The sequence below is a fragment of the Melopsittacus undulatus genome, chromosome 8 (assembly GCF_012275295.1).
Source record: "Melopsittacus undulatus isolate bMelUnd1 chromosome 8, bMelUnd1.mat.Z, whole genome shotgun sequence".
In the NCBI taxonomy this organism is placed as follows: domain Eukaryota; kingdom Metazoa; phylum Chordata; class Aves; order Psittaciformes; family Psittaculidae; genus Melopsittacus; species Melopsittacus undulatus.
In genome coordinates, this window is record NC_047534.1 from 41,239,658 (window position 1) to 41,265,672 (window position 26,015).

Genomic DNA, 26,015 nt, shown 5'->3' on the forward strand with positions numbered 1-26,015 from the left:
ACAGCCCCGACAGCAGATTTCAAACGAGCGCGGCTCCAGACCCGCGCCTCCTGCGCGGCGGGGGAACGGAGCGCGGGGGGGGGGGGGGGCTGCGGCGGGGGGAAGCAGCGCCGCCGCCGCGCAGCTGTGCCTCTGCGCTGACCCCTGCGGCGCGGGCTCACGGCCAGGCCCCGCGGGCCGCGGCCCCGCGCTAGAGCGGAGCTGCAGCCGTGGCAGGGCCGCCTCCCCGCAGCGCAGGGCCCGCGCAGGCCCGCGGCCGGAGCAGGCCGCTAACTCTCGGCGGGTCCCGCTCATTGTTCCTCGCACAAGCCCAGGCAAACAGGAAGCCGCCTCGGCATGGGGCTCCCCCCCCCCCGCTCCACCGCCCATGGCGGGTGACTGGCAGGCCGGGCGGCCATTGAGAGCGGCGACGGCGGCGATACGCAGCCAATGAGCGCTGACGTAGGCGGGAGTTCCGGGCTGGCAGGCGGGCGGGCGGGCGGCGGTGTCGGCCGGGCCCCCTCTCCCGCTGCAAGCCCCACCTTTCGGCTTTCCCGCACCGTCAATCAAAATAGGAAAAAAAAACCCGGAGTAGGCTCGGGCCGCCGCCGCCGCTTCAGCCCGCCGTGAGCACAATAAGCATGTCCCCGGCGACAGCCGCCTAGCCCCAGCCAGCAGGGCCTGTGTGCGAGCCAGCCAGCCTGCCTTGCCTGCCTCCCGCCCAGCCAAGCCAGCCAGCCGGCCGCTCGCACTCACACCATGACCGGTACGTACGCACCGACCGAGCCGCCCCGCGGGGCTCCCTGCTCCTGCTCCGGCCCTGCGCTTCCCCGCTTCGGCCCCGGAGCGTCCGTGTGCGAGCGAGGCGAGAGCGGCACTGAGAGCAGCAGCAGGAGGAGCAGGGGGAGGAGGGAGAAGAGGGGCAGGGGCAGCAGCACGGGGAGGAGGAGGAGGAGGAGGAGGAGGGCTCCGTGCGGGAGGGCGGGGGGAGCGCTGGGGTTAGGGGGGGGGGAGAGGGAGGGAGGGAGAGGGAGGGAGGGGGGTGATCGCTCCCGTCAGTGACTCTCCCCTCCCCCTCCCCCTGTGCCCGCAGCTCCCGAGAAGCCCGTGAAACAAGAGGAAATGGCTGCCTTAGACGTGGACAGCAGCAGCCACAGCGAGTATCTCCAGCACGGCAACGGCGCCGCCTCGGCCTCCGCCGGGGCGGCAGCCCCCCAGGTAAGCGCAGGCCTGGCTGGGCCCCTTCCCCCCCCCTCCCCCGGGTGACACGTTGTGAGCGGGTGCGGGAGCCGGTGCCGCCGCCGCCGCTTCCTGTGTGCGCGTCTGCGAGGAGCCCGGTCGCTGTCCCGCACTAACCGCCACCCACTTTCTCTCCCTGAACCCGCCCATTGTGGGTAGGACGCTCAGCCGTCACCGCTCGCTCTGCTGGCGGCCACCTGCAGCAAGATCGGCCCGCCGTCGCCGGAGGAGGATGAGGCCGCCGCCGCCACCGCTGCTTCTCACGCTGCCGGAGCGGTGAGTGCCCGCCCCGCCGCTCTCGCACGGCCTGCCGGGGGGAGAGACAGCACAGCCAGCCCGCCCGCCCGGGGGGAGGGACGGGACACACGGCACTGCCCGCCCGGGGGGAGGGACGATAGCAGGGCCGACCTGCCAGGAGAGGGGTCCCCGGGCTCCCCTGCCTCTCCAGGAGGAGCCGGGCTCCCGGGAGGAGGAGGGAGCCTAGCTCCCCCCTCCCCCGCCATTGGGAGCGGCGCCTTCATTTACTTTCAAACACGGGGGGAGGCGGGAAACCTCCGTCCCCTGCCCCTGGCACCGGAGCGGCTCGCTCGGCATCCGGCGAGGCTGGGAGGCATCTCACCTCCACCTGAGCGCAGCCGGTACTCTGTCCTCGGCTGTCAGCCTGGAGCCGCGCACCCAGGCAGGAACACAAAATGAAGGCTGGCTGTAGGGAAGGATGTAGTTAGAAGTAAAATGGCTGTTTAGAAGCGAACGCGGTGGTGGAAAGCTGCTTCCTGTATCGACGCTGTTTTTTCTAGGCGCAGTTATCATGCAGTCCCTCGTATTGCAAACCGAATTTCTGTCCTTATCTCTCATGCACTGTCGGCTCTGAAAGGAGCCTTGATGACCTTGAGACCTTGTGTGGCAAGATGGATCTTGCAGACTAGAAACGTGTTCTTGTTGAAGCCAGTTTAACAGTCTTCAGAACAAAAGCCTAATGGAAACACGCGTGTTCCTTAATTGGTCTAGCCAAACTCTCTTGTTGACATAATGCTCTTGAAGTTAAAAGAGATGGTGTGTTTTTCAATAACTGATGCCTAAAAATATCGGTCTATTAAAAGGGAGTTCCAAAATACCTTCTAAAATGACATGATTAAGCCTTTTTTGGCCTTAGTCCTTGGACAAAAAATTATCTGGTTTTCTTTTGCTTTTAAAGTGATTCTTATTTTTTATACCTGCTGTGCAATAGCCATGTGTGTTCTTAGGATTCTGCAAGTAGGAAATAAAACTGCAGAGCATTGTACTCATGGATGAAGTGGCTTTGGCAAGCTTTTAACAGATGTCAAAATGTTAACCATAACGTTAAGTTTACTAAATAGTGCTGAACTTTAAAATACTTTTCATCTGTGCATTTCAACTTACTTTACATAAAAGGAAGCTGAGCAGAGTAGTTGTCTGAGGTCACAGAGCAGTTTGTAGACTAATGACAGAGCTCGAAAATAATATAATAAGATTCTGACCCTGTTTCAAATGTTCTTTCTGCTGAACCTGTTTATTTTCTTAAGCAACATGTTTTAAAAATACTTCTAGACAATGTTAAGTGCCTGATACCTTTAAGTTTTGTTTCATGATGCCAGATGCATACAGTGTTGAAAAATTGAATGTTGGATCTGCCTCTTGCATAAACATACATATTGAAAAATAAGTGATGCTGAAATGATAGCTTGCTTTTCTCTATCTACCTTAAGGTTGTTCTCATTTTCAAGCTGGAATTGTGCATCTTGAGGATAGGTTGATTGCTTTGGTATGAGCTGTGCTGGGTCTGACAGGCTACTGAAGTGCTAGTGCTAGTGATACAATGGTTCCTGATAGGTCAAAATGGGCAAAGCGGCTTTGAAGGAGTACTTTATTCCTGTTTAATTTGTCTGTTGTTATGTTTATATATAAGGTAATTTTCAGGACAAGGCAGAAGTAATTCAAGAGAAGCCAAAATCTTAGTTAAAACTAAATCTGAATATAAACTCACTACTTTCCATACATGAAGATAGGCCCCTCCTACATATCTGCTGTGAGGTAGGTTATAGCATTCTGGTAATTTTTACACTCCTACCACATAGCTTTTGAATGATTCAGAATATTTTGGGTGGAAACTAAATATAAATTGGAGGAGATACCTACAGTAGCTGAACTAGACTGGAGTTAATTAAGATGACCTTAATAAAGGGAGGGGAGAGACTGAAGTCCCTGAAAGATATTCCTTATGAAAAACAGAATGCTGAAAGGGATTTAGTGCAATAAAGATCTGCATGCCCCTGCCCCCCTCTCTGGGGGGGCCCCGAGTCTATCTTGTTGGGGGGTAGAAGAGGGAGGGAGAAGCTGAAAAGGCTTAGACTGTAGGTAACTCATAATTTCTATGGAAAATTATATCTGTATGCATGGACACAGACATAATTGTCATCCTGGTGTTTGTGATGCTCATCCCTTTCTCAGGAGTATAGATGAATCAGTTTGATACCTGTGTATGAGTAATGGTACCTAATGCAGTAATGGGGAGGCAGTCCTTTCTCAGTATTTCCTATACCTGGACTGCAGTTCTGACTGCTGAATGTCTGTTAGAACTCTCAATCCATACAAATGGATAGGAAAAGTTAAACTAGGTCTTTCCTTTTAGAAGCTTTTGAAGAGCTTGCATGTGTAAGGAGAGCAGTTCTCTTTGGGGGTATTTTGTTAATGCCTTACTGACATTTGCTTGGGTAGGAGCTGGCAGGGCTGGAGCCACTGTACTAGGCTAGCCCGTTACTGCACACTGCTTTCCTGGCTGAAATGGCATGCTGCAGCTGCTCCCTAAGAGCCCAGCAGTATGATTTAAAAGCAACAGCAACAACAAAACTCCCATAGGAATGCAAGGAATATTGCGTGTCTGGGATTTAGGGAAGAGCTGAAGCAAATGTGATTGTATTTGCTGTGATCTGGATAGCCCTGCTTTGAGCACAGAGGTTGGACCAAATGACCTTCAGAGGACCTTTCCAACTGAAATTATTCTATGTTGGTATCTGAATCCAAGCCTGCAGTTTGAGTGGACGCCACTTCTATGACACTGAAAGGATTAATGTGGAAATAGAAAATACTAATGAGAGTGACAACTGCTTGGTATGGAACGTGAGTGAAGAAGGCAGTTGACAGAACTAAACTGTCTTTGTATTCCATTCTGTCAATGAACTAGACAGTCTTTCTCTAGTCCACAAGGTTTTCGGCTTGGCCCAGGATTCTGGTTAGAGCTCTACTTGCTTTTGGATGACAAAATACTAGCAGGCATTACTGCTAATCTCATCTTTATATATTGATGGAGATTGCAGCCTTTCAACTTAGGCTTTGACACCATGATATTTTTTCTGCCTACAATCATCCTACACCAGTGTCTGCTGCTGTTTGGTTTTATGTAGATGGCCTTGACCTTGTGGCTTGCTTACCTGAAAATCTTTTCCTCAGTTGCCATACTGCTGCATCCATGGCTGGTTCAAATGCTTGCTGTGAAAACTTCCCCTTGAATATTGATTGCTACCTACAGGTGTATGTGAAAGCCTTGCTGGGATGGTATGCACTACTGCCTGACCTAGAATGACAGATTGTATGTTTTGACCTCTATGGATGTCTTTTCCTCTCTTAAGAATTTAATGTCTGAGAAGTTTTAGTTTGGGTCTTGCTTTTTCACTGTTTATTGCTAACTAGTAATTCTACTTTAAACTTTCAGTTTCAGATTCTTTTTCATTGAGTTATAAATACTCTAGTTTAATTCCAGTTTAAAGCTCTATGAAAACCTTAGCATTAGGTGAAAAGGAGAAGCAAAGCTGTGGCGGCAGAGCTGTGCATAGGAGAAAAAAACAAAAGAGGAAACAGATTCTAAAATTCAGTTCCAACAAAGCCTTCATGGCCAGTTGTGTGGTTGTTGTATGATCAGGTGATTGGTTAAGAAGTTACAGAGTTGAGTTGATAACCAGTTCTTTATGTTCTCTTACCTCATTGCAACACAAAGCTGAAGACATCCTCTTGAACTGTCATGCTGTCAAGTGCCATTTTTCTGGCCGTGCTGGCCATAACTGAGATAGGTGAGGATACAATGCAAGGCTGGCAGTCCTGGGGTTAGTGGTTGGACTCGATGATCATGGAACTCGTTTCCTACCTAGTTGATTCTATGATGGGAGTGTGAGGTGGGATAACTGAAAGGTGGATGAATTGAGGAAAGAGGCAGGCTGGATGAGAGCACTCTTGGCTTTCTCAGCCGCAAAGAATGGGAGCTGTCAGAGATGGCTGCCCCGGTTATGGTATGTAGCTGCAGCTAGTGTGCAGCAGGCTACACTGATTATTTAGTTAAAAAAAAAAGGCAGGAGGAATGATTTATTTGTGTTGTTGCTTACCAACAGTATGTGGAAAACATTTGGAGAGGTTAATGATTAGCAATTATGGGGGAAGTGGAGAAGATGAGTATCGCTCTCTGCTGTAGACAAAGCATTTGTTTGTATCTTTTACAAAGAGTGTTGGAGTGTTGTAAGATTGCTTTGGCATATCTTGAGCTTTAGAATAGAGTATCTGTACTTCACAGAACTTAACAAAAATCTGGAATTCCAGTTTGTTTATGCCTCAGAACATTACTTTAGCCATCTGAGATGAAAACAGCTTAACCTCAGTTTAGGTGGAAATAGTAATAGTGCTGATAGGACACAGAAATATGAAGGCATTTTAAATTTCATGTTTCCTGCTAGGCAAAAGTATGGATGAATGCCATGTGTTTGAGTTATCCGTACTTCTCAGTTTTCTGGCTTATATGATGGTTTTGAGGAAGCTCGAAGTTATTCTGACATCCGTTTTCTCCTTTATGGGTTCCTGATGCTAAGCTTCTGGATGTGAACAGGTGCACCATGTTTTCAGTGTTTTTATATACAATGTTTTCAGCCACGGTAGAAAAGTCTTCCTGGGATTGTCTTGCTTCTCTCCGTTTTATGCTTTTGCAAAGCAGACAAGTGTCGGGTAGACTGTAGTGCCTAATAGTATCCTTCCCAAAAGCTCACCTTTTTAAATGTTCTTTGATTTTTGCATTCCAGTTGCATCTTCCTAGGGCTGGATCAGAACCAAGTGTAGAAGTATGAAAATACATATTTTAAAACATTTATATTTTTAAAGGTGGCATAAACCAAAAAGTTCTGTCTCTGGCATTTGAACATTTATTAAGAAGCGTTAAGATTTCAGTAGAACAATTGAGTCTGGTAAGGGTCTCTGGAGATTGTTTAAAGCACGGTCAGGGGGTATTTCTAATAAATAATACCCCCTGCCTAATTCCATCTACCAATCCAGTTGTCTCATCATAAAAAGTTGTCAGGTTAGTTAATCATTGTTTCCCCTTCCTAAGTCTAGGCTGACTACTTCTGATCATCTCCTCCCTCCCCCCAAGGTTATTTGAAGGTAATTCTTTTTTTCCCAAGGTTATTTTCAAGGTTATTTGCTTCATTCCCTTCCCAAAGATGAGAATGACTGGCCCCCAGGTCATCGTTCTTGTCCTTGATTATTTGGTAGAGCCTTCAGCACCTGACTTGAAGGCATGAGGAAAATGAACCATTTCACACAAACTTCTATGCAAAATTCTATTTTGGCGTGGAGTTATATAGAGAATAACACATATATAGATTAATAATTGATAAACAAATGAAGTTAAATACAGTCTAGTTAGAAATGCCTCCTTGTTGCTCATTTGTTGATACTGCAGCTGTTACGGGTCTTCTGGTGTCAAGGATGCCATGTTGTTTTAGTTTAAATGGGTCCTGAAGTTCTGCTGATTAAAAACAAGCTATAAAAGATTTGGGTCCAGTTGTCCATCTCAAGCAAAAAGATGTAGATGTTCCTTAAATGAGACACAATTAAATGTTAGATACATTTCACCAGATTGGAATTGGCTTTTAAAATAACATTTGAAGCAGCCCCAGATAATATTTTTTTCCCCTGAAATTCTCTAAATTTCTGATTTGGGAAAATGCGTTTCTCTGAATTGAGTGGCTTCGTTGTAAGATGGCTGAAACATGCAACAGAATTAATTTGCGTTAACAAGCAGCTTTGTGTCATCTGAACCACAGTGACTGATGTTGAACATGTGTTTAACCTATGGCAAATACAAGATAGAATGTATTAGCTCATACCTTAATGAAAGAGTTGAAGCAAGTGCGTTTTATCTTACATTTGTAATGACCTAAGAATGCACAGATAGTTTACTGTAGCTTGGTAAACACATGGTATTAAGCTTATGCATTAGAGCCGTAGCTCTTTCATAAAACAACAATTTGGATGAGGCAGTGGCCAATCTTCTTCATTAGGTGTGTGATTTTTAAATGTTTAGGAGCTCGTGACTCATTATCTGTCAACCTCTGCTCATTTTGCTGATGCTTTTGCTCCAGGACTAAATGGGTAAAAGTGACTTTCTTAAAAGCACAGCAAAAAGCACTTCGCAATAGAGCAGCACAGATAAAGGTTTTGAAGTTCTTTAGCAGTAAAACACTAACGTGTATTGGCATGTGTCCAGTTGATATAATTTAATACGTGGAGATGCAGGTGCCTACCACATATACCCATTCTTACAGGGGTGTTTCTCCCCTTTTCAGTTTTAATTTGGTGAAGGATCTTTTTTTTTCCCCAAGTCCCATCCGTCAGCATGGTTTTGATGGCTTTTTAAATGTATTTGGTTTAGATTGCTTTTTAAAAGTATCTTATCTTTTGTATATGTTTCTTTTATTTCCTTCCACATTTGACTTAATGTTGTTTTAATTTTCTCTAAACAACTTGAACAAGACAATTACTAGATTTTTATTTATTATTACCCCTCATTCTTCAGGGATGAGAATTTTGGCTCAGGGAGATCTTTTTATTTTACCCACTGGAAATTTTACAAGGCTTGTTAAAGAATCAAAAGACAGGCTGAACAGCAGTTGTTGCTTCCACTCTTTGGTGGTACTTGACCTTTCTCCAGGTGGACCTGTCATTTGATTTTAATTCTTCCCATACCTTGTGCCAGCCACTCTTTGCTCTGTTCCTGTCTCTTTCTCTCATTTCCTGATACTGCTTCCAGTGAACACCCCGTTGCTTCCTGTTCTGTCCTCCTTGGCAGAGTAGTGCTAATGCTGAACTTCCCTCAGATCTTTGTCCCTTCCTCTTGACACATAGCCTTTGGATTGCAACCGTCTAGCCTTCTCTTAAAGGAGCGGTTTTCATGTAACTGTTCTCTGAGTATCAGTTGGTAAGAAAGAGGGCTGTTGCTTTATTTCTACTCTAGTAGAATTTTCCAGTATTTTTGATGGATGGATAATAGCAAACAAAATCAGGTCTACTATGACTGCGCTGTAAAGATCAGTGAGTGGGCTGCAGATGTTGCTGCTCATACATCAGTGGTAGAACTTGGAGTTACTGAAACAATGCTTTATTGCTGAGTATGCAGTGCGAAGTTACTACTCTTTTCAGTAGGAAAAAGGAGCCCAAGAAATATCTTTCTAGCTCAGCAGACTTTGAGAAAGGGTATAAGTCAAGCTTGTTATGACAGGTTGATAACCAGTTGAGGTTACAGATAATCCTCAAATACTCTTTACTATACAGGTTTTTTTCATGCTTCAAAATTAGTAATTTTAATAGCTGCCAGATAACTTCTTGAAAGCCTCACCCTCTTTTTGCCCCTCCCTCCTCATGATTCATCTGGTAGTGTCTGATAAAGCCAGCCATAAGAGCAACATGTGAATAACAGGCATTTCATGCACTATGTGTAGCAATAGCTTCGTGTCCATGTCCACGGCTACCCTGAACGCCTCGAGGGACTGACAAGTGCATCTACTAAAAGAATGTCTCTGTTGAGCTAAAACCCTTACAGAGTAGGATTTGAGGGACTATTTCACCAGATCATGGAAAGGTGAGGAGGGATGTGTGCCCAACATGAAAAAAGCAAAAGCCATTGGATGGTGATGTGGAAATTAACATATGTTTGAGGAGGAGAAGAATAAGGCAGGTCATTTGCATCTCATGAAGGAAATGGGTTCTCTGATGTATTTCTGTGGAGGATACTCTTATGTATTATGTGTGACTAGAGATAGACATACGGTGGCCTATTAGGTCAGTCCACCTATAGCCTAAATATTCAACATTTGCTTGTACGTAGTCCAAAATTAGTGAGAAATTATATTGGGCTTGTAATGGTTCCCATTATTTTTTTCTCTCTTGTTCTAATGGATACTATAAGCACATTATATTATACATTTATTTTATAATGAAAAACATTAAACATACAACAGTCTTATTTTTGCTTTTGGTATTTTCTGACATTGTTTATCTATGAATTTTCTGTGTCTTTTGCTACTTTATAAACCCTTCAATTAATAAGTATTTCTATATGGGTGAACTGAGTAGTTACAACCTTAGCAGCATTTCAGCAGCTGGTACCTATGTGTAAATATAAAAGTATAAAGCTAATATGGTAGTAGAGGAAAATGATCTTTTTTGCCCTTTTTCTAAAAAAATGGTGTGATACGGAGTATTGCATATTTTTTTCCTAATCTCATCAATTACAAGCGTGAAAAAATAAAGGATTCAAATATGTTGTTTAACTGAAAGACTGATCAGTGTAAGAGGAAAATGGTAAAATGAAATTACCATTACTCCTTTTTCTGATCCTTCAAGCACTAAGGCCATAAAATTAGTTTTGTTCTGGTGATGCTGTATCTATTTACTCATAAACTACCTGAAAGATTAGATGTATCTTTGAGGGCAAAAGAAAGCTAGAATTCTTTTTTTTTTTTTATTCACAATTATTATGTGTACAGAGGAATTTGGAACCAAGATGTGTGTTTTCTTATTGGAAATTAAGTTTACCAAGCATAATAAAACTATTTATTAAATACTCAGGCTTAAATAAAGTAGTTTTTCTTGTATGCGTAAACATTTTAGTGTTGCAGCTTGGAACAGGGTAAGAAAGTGAAACTAGGAAAGTCCCAGCCTACACTGTGGACTAAATTCACTCGGATGCATGCCACAAGATTCATTCAGGCTGGCTAAGCCTCAGTGTGATGTTACAGAAGAATAAGCTGTGTCTTGTAATTTGCATATCCAAGTTTTTTTCTAAAGGAAGTCAGAGTGCAACATCAGAAGGAAGCTGCGGTATGCTCTCGTAATTTTCTTACCAGGAGTGATCACAGGATCAGTGTAGAAGGACAGATTAGAGCTTTGTGTCCTGTGGACTCTGACAAAGAGCCAAAATTTTTTTTTTCACGGAGCTGAATGAGTTGTAAGACAAGTTGTTTATTTGTTGCTAAATAAAAAGTTACTCCATTGATTTACTGTAGTGCCATAAAACAGATAAGGAGAAACTTAACTACATCTTTTTTTAGATTGGTGGTTACTTACCAAGTTGGTTGACTACACAGATCTGTCCTGAGCATTGCAGGATGTTAAACCTAATTCTTAATACTCTATTCTGAAAAAGCTTGCTTTGGTAAAAAAAGGTAAGTGCAATTTACCTTTACTGAATAAGAAACAAAAGCATACTTCATCAGTCTTTTGGTTCTTTAGCCATTCGGGGTCTGTTCTGAAACACTGACCTTTCCTATTGTTCCAGCTTAATGAAGATAGATTTTTTTCTGTGTGCCTCCTAACAGATACATATAATAATGCAACTATGATTTCAGTGTAAAAGTCCTTAGTTTAGAGGCCTTCTTCCCTAGTGAAACAGTAACTCATACAAGCTTATAAATACTAGGACTTTGTGTTATGTGTAACTTAAACTGAGACTACTCAGTCTTTCCAACTGTGTGACTAAGTCACTTCTTAACACTCTCTGTACTCCTGAGAGTCACAACATGCACATCTATGCCGTATATTACACGGAGTCAGTCAAAAGGCAGTGGAGCTCCAGGAGATAACAGGCAACACTGGTTTCATGGCGATTTCTTCACTTCTGTGCAATAGATGCTGGGCTAGGTAAGGATTGTAGCTGAGTCCCAGGGCAACCTGGTGATGAGAGCTCCAGCAGCCCCTGCCAGCTCCCTTCTTCCCACAACCAGGGATTTGGATTACCCAGCAGCCCCCATACCAGAATAACCCTGCTGCTGGTCACCAGACATAGCCATGGCACAGGAGCTGCTTTTCACCTGCTCATGAGCAACACGCAGCTCACAACCCACAGGTTGGTTACCCTGGACTAGGCATTAGCTCACTTACAATATCTGTACTTCATAGTTCTAATCATGTTGCTGTTGTTCATATGGGCTGCGCTGCATGTTTCCCAGTAGTGTATCAATCTCTAGTGTTGAATTGCATGACTGTGCTAGCAGGTAGTCTGTACCTCTCTTGTTTTAATTTTGTGTTTTCTTTTTTCTTTTTATTCAGACAGGGGATTTGGCTTCTGTGCAATTAACAGGAGCTCCACATAGATGGGAGGTCTTGTCTGCAGCTCCTGCCACTATAAAGGATGAAGCTGGTAATATAGTACAGATACCAGGTGCGGCCACAGTAACTTCAAGTGGGCAGTATGTCCTTCCTATTCAGAGTTTGCAAAATCAACAAATCTTTTCTGTTGCACCAGGATCAGATTCGTCGAATGGTACAGTGTCTAACGTGCAATACCAAGTAATACCCCAGATCCAGACAGCGGATGGCCAGCAGGTTCAACTTGGCTTTGCAGCCTCTTCTGATAATGGCAGTATAAATCAAGAAACTGGTCAAATCCAGATAATTCCTGGCTCTAATCAAACCATCATTGCCTCTGGAACACCTTCAGCTAATATTCAGAATATCTTATCACAGTCTGGTCAAGTCCAGGTTCAGGGAGTTGCAATTGGTGGTTCGTCTTTCCCTGGCCAAGCACAAGTAGTTGCTAACGTCCCTCTTGGACTGCCAGGAAATATTACTTTTGTACCCATCAATAGTGTTGATCTAGATTCTCTGGGACTTGGCAGTGGTTCTCAAACCATGACAGCAGGCATTAATGCAGATGGGCACTTGATAAATACTGGACAAGCCATGGATAATTCAGAAACTTCTGAAAGGACTGGTGAGCAAGTTTCTCCTGAAATCACAGAAACCGCCACTGATAATGACTTATTTGTGCCAACATCATCTTCATCACAGTTGCCCGTTACCATAGACAGTTCAAGTATATTGGAACAAAATGCAAACAACTTGACCACAACTAGTGGTCAAGTTCATAGTTCTGATCTTCAGGGAAATTACATCCAGACATCAGTCTCTGATGACACGCAGGCTCAAAATATTCAGGTCTCCACAGCACAGCCAATTGTACAACACATACAGCTTCAAGAGTCTCAGCAGCCAACCAGTCAAGCCCAGATTGTACAAGGTATTGCGCAACAGACAATCCACGGTGTGCAAGCAAGTCAAAGTATATCTCAACAGGCTCTTCAAAATCTTCAGCTGCAGCTGAATCCTGGAACCTTTTTAATTCAGGCACAAACAGTGACCCCTTCTGGGCAGATAACCTGGCAAACATTTCAAGTGCAAGGAGTTCAGAACTTGCAGAATTTGCAAATTCAGAATGCACCTGGTCAACAAATAACTTTAACCCCTGTGCAGACTCTCACTCTTGGTCAAGTTGCAGCAGGTGGGGCGTTGACGTCAACTCCAGTTAGTCTAAGCACTGCTCAATTGCCAAATCTACAGACAGTTACAGTAAACTCTATAGATTCTGCTGGTATTCAGCTGCATCAAGGAGAAAATGCTGGCAGTCCTGCAGGTATTTATTTTACTCTATTTGAAGAAAGTTGTTTTTTGTTATTGTGTGTGGTTGGTTTAAATGCTTATAATGGAAATAACATTATTGTCTTGCTGCAGAAGCTTACTAAAGACAGTGAGTTAAAGGTAGTGATGGCAGTTTTTATTTGAAATTAATGTTCCTTTAGAAACTCCTGTAATGGTAGAATATGGCCCCACCTTGCTGCTTTTAGTATAAGCCCCTGTAACTCCCAGCTGGTCATATTGGTTAACAGCAGTTCTAATACAATGTTTATTGGTGCTTAAAAGTCTTACCATGGAGAAGACCTGTGTGCTAAATTGGAAAAGGGGAAATCTGACTCTCATCTGACTATCAGCAGTATCATTAGCATACCCTGTTCTTCCCAGTCCTGAATAGATGAAATTTTCATGGAAAATCCCAACATTTCCCTTGATAGAATTTTTTTTCCCCTGAAAATTTTCAGGCCCCCTGAGGTGCTGTTATACATCTGCTGTTTTGTTAAATTCATTTCCTAGTGGTTTCATATTGGTGTAACTACAGTGTACAAAACTCACATAGCAGAAGTGAAACAAGCATGTAATAATCAAAATGGAAGCTGTTCTTAAGAACATATGTGAATTTCCAGTACTATTTATTTACCTTATGTTTCAGACTGTGCGATTGTTAACGATAAACTTCACAATGTGTTTTATCTCTGTAAGTAGAGAAAGGATGTTTTCTTAAAATAGGTGTTTCTTAATGTGGGAAAAAATAAACATGCCTGTTTATTTTTGTTAAATTTGATACGGTGCATTCCAAATTTCAGGGTGTAGCTACCTAAAAGAAAGGATAAGATATGATTGAGGTTCAGACATTTTGCTGTACCAGAAGCCATTTAATCTCATCATTGCAGGGTTGTGCCCAGGCTAGTTATGAGGGGAAGAGTGAGCAGTAGAGGTAAGTTGGGAGGGAACACTGTTGCACAAAGTAGCTTGGGAATAACTGCTTTACTATAATCATGTGATCCAAGACTGATTCATTAAGATACTGAAACATCAATGTTTAAGTAAAACATAAATATTTTGCATTGTATCTGTATTTAAGCATGTGAGAAGAATGCAGTATTACATGAAAAATGCCTAGAGGAGCTGCAGAAGTTGCTTTATTTCAAAAGCCTACGGATTATCATACGTAGTTATTGATATTGGTATATTCTACATCAGAAAATTTGCTTTTCCTTTGTAATCTAAAATTTGAATTTAAAATAAGAAGCTGGGATGGGTTTTTTTGTTCATTTTGTTTTGAAAGTGAGTTGTATATTAACAAGACAAAATTACCTACGCTTAGGTAAGCCTACTCTTCACTGGCTTGTAGAGAGCAGCACCAAACTGTTGACGAGTGTACTGCTCACAGCCTTTGTTCGGGGGGGGACGACACAATCTTGATTCTTAAATTTTCCGTTTCCAGTGACCACAGAAAGTCTTGGTCTTGTCTCCATCACACCTTGTTACCTACATGGGGTATAGACATCAGTAACAAAGAGCATGTATGATGCATGATAATACAGCTAAACCCAGATGCTGAAATCTAGCTTGTGCAATAAGGGCTCTTTGGCTTAATGTAAGATACAAGGAGGCTGAGAACCTTTTTATTTCTGATACTTATATTTGGTATGGGATCATGCAGCTAATGTTATTTCTTGTGGAGTGGCACAGCAGAAACTTTAGAAGACAGGGAAAGGAGGAAGGAACCAAATGAAGAGGCACATGAAAAAAAGTTGAGCTTGCTGTGTACATTAGTTTGTCTATTGCAGTCCTTGAGAGTGTTTTAATGGTAGTTCATAATAAAATGTAAGCTTTCCTTAATGGTATTTTCCTGTGAGAAATTTCACACGGGAAGGGAAAAGAGTAATAGTGATTAAATGTGGTTAAATGGGCAGAAGCAGTAGATGAATAGAAACTATTGCCTGAAGTGAATAGCTATGAACACCTGGCTATATGAAAGATAAGGTGGAGATTTATAGTGACGTTTTTCCTACTTGTCTAGGAATAAAAAATGGACTGGAAGTTGTTAAACAGCTGTCTCCTAAATTTGGGGAGAATTGGTCCATCCTTTATATTACAAGAAACTCACTTTTCCAAAGTAACAACGAACGCGAAACTGCTTCTAAGTAATAGAATCAGACTGAGTTATCTTGATTGACCTTCAGTGTCTTTTCCATATGCATCTAATATTTTGTCTACATCAAAGTTATCTGAATCTTTTTCAGTGATGTTCCTCATTTATAACCCTTCACAATAAGTGTGGCACCCTTTTTCAGGCTGAAGTATAAATATGCAATTAGAAGCAGATAATGAAATTATAACATTTTTTTGCAGGTCAAAAATATGTTGTTGTTCTGATCTGCAGTGAGGAAAACCAGTTTAGTTCTAAACTGAAAGAGGAAAATATGGGAAAGGGACAGCAGAATGAGAGAAACTGAAGTTAAAAGGGTGAGAGGCTTTGTGATTCCTCTTTTCTGCACACTACTGACAAGCTTTGAGCAAGTTTAGAAGGGTTTCCCTGTATTTTCCCCCTCTTCCTTCCATAACAAATACAATCAGGCTGTATTTTTCTCTTTTCATTTAACAAAACTTTTCTACCTGAGGCAAAAAATAAAAAGAACATATTCCTGGTCTCGGGTCACAGATGGTTGGTAATTATCTGAAGTCCAGATAACATAGATTGCTCTGTTAGCCATGTAGCTGTGAGAACCATGGCTGAGGTTTTGGAAAATTGGTAGCTACAACCCACTGTGTGAGAGCTGGTCTTCCAAGCCTCCCTTCCCAGGTAAGCAACAGCCTGTGTGAGGTGAAACAATGTCTTTACCTGGGTCCTACATTTTGGTTATGTAATGGAAAGACACCACAACCTTAATGCAAAGCTATAGCTTTGTGCAGTAAATGTACAATTTTCTTAGAAAAATGACCAGTAATTATGCTTCTGCCAAAACATCTGCTTTGCTGGGTGTACATAAGCAGAAAGTTCTGTGCACTGAAAAGTCTTGGCTGAGTGTGTTAGAATGTTTATTAGAGCTCATGTTCCTTCTCATTGTGTTTACTGGTGTCTTGCAGTGGGGAAGAGAAGGATATTGGTTACATGACTTTTTTCAGAAGAAAAAGCTGTTTCAAATAGTATCTACATGTTAAACACTGGCAAAGGGGTGTCTTTGTCACTTGTGTCCTGGCTTTAGTCTTCTGGGCTTGAGATGGAGTTACATCTGAGAAAGCTCTCTAGCAGTCTACTTTTGTTAGCAGTTTGTAATAAAATACTGCATTGTGTGTAACAAAAAGAGCTATTGCACTCACAGTTCCCATTGCTCTTTAGCACCTTACATGTTAAAGTATTTATTTCTGTTAGCACGTTTATAGATTTCTTCTTCACACGTTTCATATAGAGTAGCCTTCCTTGTGGAAAAAAAGATGATACTGAAATGTACCAGCTTGATTTTTGTGTTTCTGAACCTCTAAGTTTTGTCAATTTGAAAGAATTTTTAAGTTACTGGATTCCCCCCAAGCCACTGTCCAGACTTAACAGTGCTAATGAAAATCTAGTTGTAATATTGTCTCAGCTAATTTATAATGTACTGAATCACAGTATTGGATTTGTTATTTCCTGAAAAGAAAGCTGATTTACCAGGTCTTATCTGGGTTGCTTAACTTTTTATAAAAATGCATTTTTTTTCTTTTTTTTTTCCTTTTTTTCTTTTTTCTTTTTTTCTTTTTTTTTAATACTTGTTTTGACAATTCCAGTAGCATCTGAAGAAACTAGCAAGTGACCTGAAAGAAAGTAGCATTGGCTTGAGAAGGGACTTTGCTGCTTATCAACCCAGCCACAGTCAGCTGGAAGATTTATGTATTTAAAAATCAAAAGTCCTACAAAGAGTTTTCCATGTTGGTCTACAAGTGGAACCAAGTCGAAAAGAATCCTTTCAAGAGTTGGCTTAAAGTGCCACTGCAAAACTGAGCTCTGCATTTCTTCCCAGTTCCTCCTCTGCAGGGGTATACCCAGTTACTGAATGGACTCATGTGCTTGCTGCCATTGAAGCTTACAGTCATGCCTGCTGATCAGCTTACGTCAGTTGATAGTGAGTGGGAATGGTTGGCTGTTTGTGGTGGGGACTTCTTTCCAGTCCTGCCTGAACCTGAAGTCTTTATCATGCTGCAGTAATTTAACTATTCAAAATTTGGCCAAAAAGCTGGCTGACAATTTTCAAGGTAAATAGTTGCCCAGGTGATAACTTGTCTTTCATCTGCTGGTGTCTTGTGAGGCTTTGGTTTAACTTCTGTTAGGTAAAGCAGTCTAAACCCCCAAACAAAGAAATTTAAAAGCGGAGTATTTACACTTTTACTTGCAGGGATGGTTGTTTCAGTGTTTTAGTGTTTCTGGTGAAGTAGTACCACTTAGAGCATAGCTTTCTTCTGGCATCTAGAACTTTATTGAAAGCTCTGTCTGGTTTTCAGTATTAAACAACTTAGGTTTTTCTCTTTAAGTTCCAGTTTTTAACCATATTTATTTTTACTTTCAGTTACCCAGTTTTTCCTTCTGAGGCATTCTTTATACTGAGGTTTCGAGAGAAGGGCATGGTATTATTATGAAATTGTATCTGATTATTAAAAAAAGGCTTTTGAATGCATGAGGTAAACTGAAGCAGTGATGTTAAGTAAATATTTTCATCTAGCAACATCTGTTTTGGGCTATCCCATGTACATTTGAGGCATTTAGTTTGCATGTCATAAAATTAAAATAGTTTTAAAACAATTCCCCCACTGTTTTATATGAAAAATTAAATTGGAAACTGCAGACTTAAGTTAGTGCAGGAATTAGAGCTATTTATGTACCAATCTTCTGTAAATAGTTTGATTTCAGTGTGCTTAAATTATAGTCCTTATTTTCTCATAATTTTCAAAGCAAATTAATAAATTGTGGAAGAATTAGACCATTATGCTTGTATGTGTTTCACAATCTTGCTTGTAACAGCATATAGTAAGTTATCTCACTTAAAGTGGAAGAAAGTTTGCATAACTTTAGTCTGATCATGCGTTTTTAGTGCAGTATCTGTTGCTGTGGAATAGAATTGGCTTTTAAAGTTCTTGAGAAAAAATGGAATTGTTGCATCCTTCCTCTGTGTCTGTACTTCATGTGCTTTCTGCTCTGTGTTCCAAAACAGCTCAGACTCTAATTCATTTTCTTACAGCCCATGGTGGTGAGTTGTAATTCTGTTGTATGTGCGTTTCTCTTAAGTATTTGGTCATGTATGCTGAGTGTCTGGTGCTGCAATTTAGACTGTCGAGGTTAAAGAGGGTAGGTAGCCTGTCTTATCTCAGGCTCAGATACCCTCAGGATGTTCACAAAAGAATATATTACTCAGTTTCAGGTACTCCTTCCTTTTTCATTTTTCAAATACCCTTTTTTACAAGATACTCCTGAACCAAAAGGAAGACTCTCTTACATCTGTGGGGGTGTATAGCAAGTATCTGTGAAGTGAAAGAGGCAAGGGATTTTATTTCCAGTACTGCTTCAACTTAAAAAAGAAGTGTGGAAGAAGCTCATCTTCTGTCTTTTGCAGTCTCGGCACTTTAGGTCCATTGTTTCAGGTTCTGTGCAGTTTTCTTGCCTTTTGAACCTCTTGGCAGGGTCATGTCTTTTGGTTCTGATCTCTCAAGCTAAATTCTCAGTGCATCTGGCTCATAAAAAGTATCTGAAATTTCTACCAAGGACAATGGCAGTCTTTTCATAATGCCAGGAATGTTCACCAGGATCCTAGTTGTGATTGCCCTCTTGAAGATAAGGCTGAGTAGTCTTTCACTGCTTGTAGAAAGCACATTTTTTTAAGTGGTAGTAACTTTTAAGGACGTTGTCAGTGACATGTCATCATTGTTTATCATATAGAAAAGATAGTTCTCAATCTGCATTTAAACTTCATGTCAGTTTTTTAATCCATGTGTTCCACATATATATTGTATTTCATTTTTCTTAGTCTGAATGTGTTACTGTAACCCAATAAGTCGCTTGCAGAACTCTCAAGTATATTATAGCAACAATGAGGTCATATTGTTTTTTTAAAAATCCCAAACAAACAACTTCTAAATCAAATTGTTCCCATAATCCCTTTTTGAATGTTGTTAATTCTTGCCTTACTTCTTTGTATCTTTGTTTACCCTTTTTCAGTATTATCACAGTACAAGCTTTTTTCTTATTCACTGGAGCATTCAAAGGCCCAAAGGCTTGCAGCCTTAAAACTGCAGAGAGCTCTTCAGCCTTTTCTTAAAATTACTCAATGAAAATTCTCCTAATCTGTTGATTTATTGTTTATTTCAGCAGCTGTTTTTACATCTTCCTGTCTTCTGTCAGTGGGAATCTTTTCATTCTCATCTAGTGATAGGACCATTATTTGGCTTGTACATAAATACAGACCAGAAATACTTATTGAACAGCTCTGCCTTCTTGAATTACTGCTGACAATTCTGTTGTTTGACCTTAGCAGCAATCTAACACTCCTTTATGTACGCATAGTTAACCCTGCTGGTCACAGACTTCTCTGTGTCATCTTGCTTTCATTACCTATTTCAGCAGTTCCTGGCTGCTTCTGTATCAAGCATGATAACTCTTCTTCCCCATTTCTGGTTATCCCCTCTAATATTTTCAGTTATGGAAAAAAAGAAAGGAAAAAATAAGGGCATCACTGTCCATAAGAATCTTAAGATCTTGTGAATCTGTAGATAACACATCTCAAAGAACTACAGTTACTGTAGGGTAAGTAACTGTTCTTTGATGCATTATACGTGTTGTAACATTAGCTTAAATACTTTTGTGGTTCAAATTTTAAATAATTAGCTTAGACAATGCATAGGGTCAGTTGGAAATACGGAATGTGGCGTTACTTGTGAGAAAAAAATCTGTAACCCTATTTTCAATCTCTTTGGTGCTATTGCTTAAATATTCAACACTGTGAGATCCTGCGCTTAGACTCATACACAACAGTAGTTTTCTTCCGAAACTTAAAATCTGATTTAGAACTGTTGAAATTAAATGACAGTCTTCTGAACTGAGGTTCACAGATATTTCAAGATGACATTCTGTAGTGTATCTTCTGTTGCCGTGTAATTTATAATAAAAATGCCTAAATCTACATTTAAAAGTTTTAGGGGGCTAATCAGAGTAGAAATTAACAGAGTTTCATGTCTAAAAGACTTGCACAGCTGGCCAACTAATAGGGAGGGTTTAATTTACATATTTTAGTTTAAGAAATTTAATTTGGATGGGAATGAACAAGGACAGTGTCCAAGAAATTTGAACATCTTTATTATAGTGTCCTGACATACAGAGATTAAGGCAAGGTAAGTCAAGACACTGAGGGAATGTGAGTTGCACTGTACAGAAGACTGAAAATTAACAAGAAAAGATAGGGGATGGAAATTCACATTGGTTTTCTTGTGAGGGATGGGAAGGGAAGCATCTGTTTGCGAAAATAAATGAATAAGCATGACTGATTACAAGACATTAAAACTGTAGTTGGTCCATTTGTGATTCTGTCAGGAAATTGGTGTGAGGTGCTGCTGTGGATCTGTTCAGTTGAAAGACTTTATTTTTGCTTTGCAGATCAGGAACCTGTAAAGCTTAGCTGAGTAAAAAGGCAGGATGGCTTTCAGCATCTGGGAAAAGCAGTTAAACTAGAAGCCTGCAGTTTGGAGAAGTTACAGGCAATGCTGAGAGTGCCTTTACGTGATATTCTGCAGAGGCAGATATAAAAAAACCCAAAGTGGTGGCATAGTCCTCAAAGGAAGTGTTTTTGCACAGCATCTTCCTCCATTCTCAGTTTACCCCTATTTCTATGGCTGTTGGGTAAGCTAATAACTTTTCTCATAGATGAAGAAAACAGCATTTTTTTAAAGTCCTAGTTGAAACAGACCCAAGATAGAAGGTGAAACCTTACTGATGCATTTGTCGATCAAGAAGGTAAATGACCTGGGTTTGTTAGTGGGCAGCAGTAATTCTGTCTACACTAGATTATAGTTGAAATGTACTCAAGAACAGTTTAAACTCCATTTACATCTGCATAGTATCATCTTGTCAGTTTAGTTATTATTCTCTGAAGCGTTTTAAACAAATATCCTAGTTATTGTTTTTATTTGCCATATACACTTAAATTTGCTCCATATTGTAGCCAGCTCTGGGCTTTCTGTGCCTATGAAATACTACCTTTGGAACGAAGTTGTACACAAAAATCCCAATTTCCATCCTTCAGAGGAAAGCAAAACTTAAAACAAATCTAGCTCACTAGATACCAAAACCAGCTTGAACAGAAGATATGATTTTCATACTGTAGGCAGTTTGAAACACTATTTTTGTCAAAATTTCTCCTTCATGCTGAACTAGTACTAAGTTTTGAACTTAATTAAGAATGGGCATATAAAAATTTGAAAGCATGGAAATAAAATAGTAACAAAAATGTAACCTTCATCTAGCCTCTGTTTAGTTTGTAGGAAAAAAAGTTGCTTGCAGTTTGCTGGTGTTTGTAGCTTGCAGCTTGCCATAGCTTTAGGGATTACAGAATTATTTTTTCTTTTTTTTATGCCAAATTTTTTGCAGAGTGTGAGTAAAACCTAGTGTTCTGTCAGCTGAGGCTGAATTAGAATGGAGCACATCCAGAGGACCACCGATGGAGAAATGCAGAGTTGGTGCCATCTGTATGATTTTGCATAATCTCCAGTTCTGTTACACTGGAGATTACTCTTACCTTTTGCTTTTCTCCATGGTTTGTCCCTTCTACTCCTTAATTTTCATACTGTTCTCTAAATTACAGTGGCACCCCCCCAAAATAGGCAATCACGTTCACTATGGGATTTGATACAGTCCACTCTCTGCTATAGTACATCCTGGGGAGGCTAGATAAACACTTAATCTCTTGACGTTTCTTTTAATTTTGTTCTATTTAAAATATAATTACATAATTATTAAAAAGTTCTGTCTGTAAATTGCCAGTTTACATTTGTACTTTTCTTTGTGCCTGGAGTAGAAGATGGTCCGTCTGAGCAATACTGAAAGAAATAGCTACACTTTCTGCCCTACCAAGATAACCAGGAAACAGCATAAAATTACAAACACAGCAATTTCATTTCAGTTTTGCATTTTTTCAAATAGTACTGTAAACTATTGTATGTCTATGCAAATTGTTATTTTCTCCAGTATCTTCAACTCTTAGGGGTTTTACCTGCCCTTTTTTTTTTTCTTGTTCCAGTTTTCTCATTCCTCCACCATTGTAAAGCTATTATGGGCCTTTGTGCTGCTGCAATAGTGGTGATGTTTGGAGGTGACTGGGAATAGAGAGATACTGATGAAAAAAGTGGGAGGAAGTAATGATGAAAGTTTGCAAAGTGAAACAAACATTGCATGAGTTGAAGGGAGAAGTTCCTAGGTAGTGTGCAGTAGCAGACATTCTGGAGATGTTTCTATTGTTAGGTGTATCTCTGTTATTAGAGTGTGACTTGGGTGTGTCAGTATAACAGGAGAAATCATATGTGATGTGGAATGCTTGACTTCAGTAGTGGAGTTGATTCTTGGGAATGCAGATCCATACTCTAATTTGATCTATTCATCTTTGCTGGGACATGTTGATATCTCATATAGTATGCATGTGCAGTGGTAACTGGATTCAGCTACGGACATTACAAACTCATTATATGCCTGTGTCTAATGTTAGTAAGATCATAATAAAATTAACTAATCATAAGAAATTAACTTCTTAATACAGTGTTTTATTAACATTAATTCTTCTTTTAAATAACCCCCAAATTTATGCAGTGTACGTTTTGTGGAGCAGTTGATTGGTAAAAGAACTTGGAGTATCATGCGTAATGTATCCCAGTCCTTAAGAACTACTTGGAGGCTTGAATTGGCCTGTGCTGGCAGCCTTGCCACTTTGCTGCATTTGAATTATGTGCCCTGTTGTAGAAGGGTAAATCAGGATTTTGCCTTTTTCTAAAAGTCGCTGTATGTGAATGTATTAGTATGCTTAATAGTATCAAATTTAAAAGGTTAATACTGTAAGTCATTGTATGTTGTACAGTGTTTTAGTCTTGGTTTATGTAAAATAAATTTAATATATGACATGTATATACAAATTGTTACAGATAATAAAATGGTTTTGTAGGTGAGTCTCAGAAGATGACTTAATTCGGTAGGAAAGACAGTTTGCTGTTTAGAGGTCACCACAGGTTTCTACGTCTTCACGTGGAAGATACTAGTTAAGTTGCTGTGTGAAATTGTGAATTTATGGTAACAGTGGAGCTCAGCATGTAGGTGGCTTTGAACAGGCTTACCACTATAATTCTGCTGGATGTTGCCACATGTGCAAAGAGTCAGCAAAAGTGAGTGTGCTAGGTCCTGGAATTCCACAGCTCAGAGCCTGTCATTCTAATGCAAATAATTTCCTAGCGCTGACTTTTGTAGACAAACCAGATAAATATTCTAGACTTCCCTGTTTCTAACTTGGAATTCTCTTCCCAGTGCAGTGACTTCCTAGAGAATTATTTTAACTTTAGTCACATCAGTAATGTAGTTTACAGCACAGTCCTGCAAATGGTTATACATGTGCAAGTAAAAGGAGGGCAGACTGTGGTGTTGAGAGAGACTGGACTGAGACTTTATTAATAGCAAGCAATTTTTTTGTGTGTAGCTACACACTTTGATGAATGCTGATTAGGAAGGTAGACCAGGTAACTACTACTCTTTACATATTTTATCATTAATTTCTTTCCTGACCTCTAATGGGACAAGTTGCTGTTTGTGATCTGACACAGCAGGTTAAGTTTTCTTCATGCAATTTGTCTTCATTACACACATAATAGTTTATGCACAGACTCCCAGAAAGAATTTAGAGTGGCCACAGTGCTCAGTTAAGGTTTTGGTGTTGCAGTGAGATTTGAGTTAAGGATAAAAATATACGTGGTAACTAAGTTTTCTTCTGCAGAGAAAGCAGCCTCTTAAATATATCCAGAAAGACACACAGCTCCTCTGCTGAATCAAAGAAGGGGCTGGGGTTCAGCTTTCTGAAATGATACATAGAAACTGTATTTTAAAATCCTATTAATATGTATATTTGTTAAAATAGTTGTTGTTTTGCAGTTTGCTATGATGCTGTGGTTCTTGGATTAGGTTGAATGAATACTCTGTGGGGAGAGGGTATATATACTTGTAAATGTCCATCCTACAAGGATAACTTAAGAGCGTTCTTTGCATCCATGAAACGGCAAAGACGTATTTTAACTACTAGCTCATCAGAATGAAGTACATTGTGTGTTGCTCACCTCTCTCTAATGCTGTATAATGTTATTCCCTAAATGTTTTCTTCTCTGTGTGTGGTGGAAAAGGCATAAATTTGAGGTGAGAAGGGGAAAATGGAACAAAAGCATGATTTTTTTTTGTCTTCTTTAGATATCTTGGTCTTTCGTGGGTCAAAACCTTTTATATAATTGATTTATCACTGTGCATACTGAAAACTTCTGAAAAAGAAAAGCTCTTTCTACTACAATACACTAATTGAGAAATTCTGAGGAAATATAAATGATTACTTCAAACTCAGGATTATTTGAAACATGCATTTACATTTTTTTTTTCTCAGCCTTTGTCCAACTTCTTTTCTTCAGGTTTTTCCCAAGTTTCAAGCAAGCTATATCCTCCTGGTGACAGCTTCCTTACCAAGAAGAGTTCAAACTTAAACTTTAATAATTCATTATAGCTTGTCTTCAACTTTGAAATGTATAGTAAGATAAACTTTTTAAATACGTTACAGGTTACAAGGGCACAGGAGCAACGTCAGTAGGCACTGAAGGATGTTGACTTTTGACTGCCATAGTGCTCTCAACATTAAAACAGATTTGATCATTATGGTTTCCTTCTCTCTATTTAATGGGCTACTGATGGATCTGTGTTTGTTCTTTTCCTCAGATATTAGGATTAAAGAAGAGGAGCCAGATCCAGAAGAGTGGCAGCTCAGTGGTGATTCTACACTGAATACCAATGATCTAACACATTTGAGAGTACAGGTGGTAGATGAGGAAGGGGACCAACCACATCAAGAGGCAAAAAGATTGCGACGGGTAGCTTGCACATGTCCTAACTGCAAAGAAGGTGGTGGAAGGTACGTAATGTTCAGTTTCATGTAATGATGTAACTGTGAAAACAAAAACTGAGTGAGGAAAAAAGGAGCCTTAGTTAACAGCAATTGTCTGCAGTGAAAGAAAACGAGGGTTATGTAAAAGAGTGTATACAATAAAGGACTGACACTTGTTTCTGAGTTTGCAAATGAATGAGCAGATTATTCCATCCTCTCTGAGTTACTCCATTGAGATTAATTAGAAAAAAAATGGAGTTAGATGCCACCTAGTACAAGTGAGGGGGAATAGAACATTGCCCTAAATAATATGAAAATGAAATATTTTGGAATATGCACATCCGTGATTGGCTTCCTATCGCATGTCAAGGACTTGATTAAATCCTGTATTCCCGCATTTCCTCACTGATTGAGCATTTTTTCCACAGTTTGATTGCTTTGAGAGTGTTATAAAAATACAGCTATCCTGGTTTTCTTATTAACTGGTTTCCAAAGAAAAATAAGGTTTGTGTAATAACTCGAAATACCAAATTTTGCATTGGCTGATTGTTTTCAGTCAGTGGAGTTAGTGGAGGGTCAGTGGCTAACAAAGAGATACTAAGTTCCAATTTGTATAAAACTTCAGGGCTGAATAGGAAACCATATTTTGTTATTCTTTATCTCATGAAAGTATTCTCCAGCTTTTTGTTGTTATTACAAAGCTTTTATTCTATACCAAAACTCTTTGTTTTAAACACTTCTATTATGTATATAAGGGAGGAAGTAGTGATAATAGACGGTCGTAATACAAGTGAAAATATTTAGGAGTGTATGTGCTTGATATAATAGTGTAGGGCTTCTTTCCAGTACACTGAAATTTGTCATTTTGAAAATAGTTTCTTCTCTAAAATAGAAATCCTTATTTATGTGAGAACTATA

The 26,015-nt window shown here is 40.3% G+C and overlaps 1 protein-coding gene across 2 annotated transcripts in view; it reads left to right on the plus strand.

Annotated features, from left to right (window-relative positions):
* The first annotated feature begins 472 nt into the window (after positions 1-472).
* Positions 473-26,015, plus strand: part of SP3 (Sp3 transcription factor) — a 35,924-nt gene continuing 10,381 nt past the window's right edge. Inside the window, exons 1-6 of one of the 2 annotated variants that reach the window (XM_034065208.1) lie at positions 473-745; positions 1,073-1,197; positions 1,378-1,494; positions 11,602-11,713; positions 11,798-12,964; positions 24,932-25,124. In XM_034065208.1, the coding sequence (XP_033921099.1) occupies positions 739-745; positions 1,073-1,197; positions 1,378-1,494; positions 11,602-11,713; positions 11,798-12,964; positions 24,932-25,124 (1,721 nt within the window). In that variant the 5' untranslated portion in view covers positions 473-738. Of the gene's footprint in view, positions 746-1,072; positions 1,198-1,377; positions 1,495-11,601; positions 12,965-24,931; positions 25,125-26,015 lie in introns of both variants that reach the window. The other variant, XM_034065207.1, reaches the window with a different exon arrangement.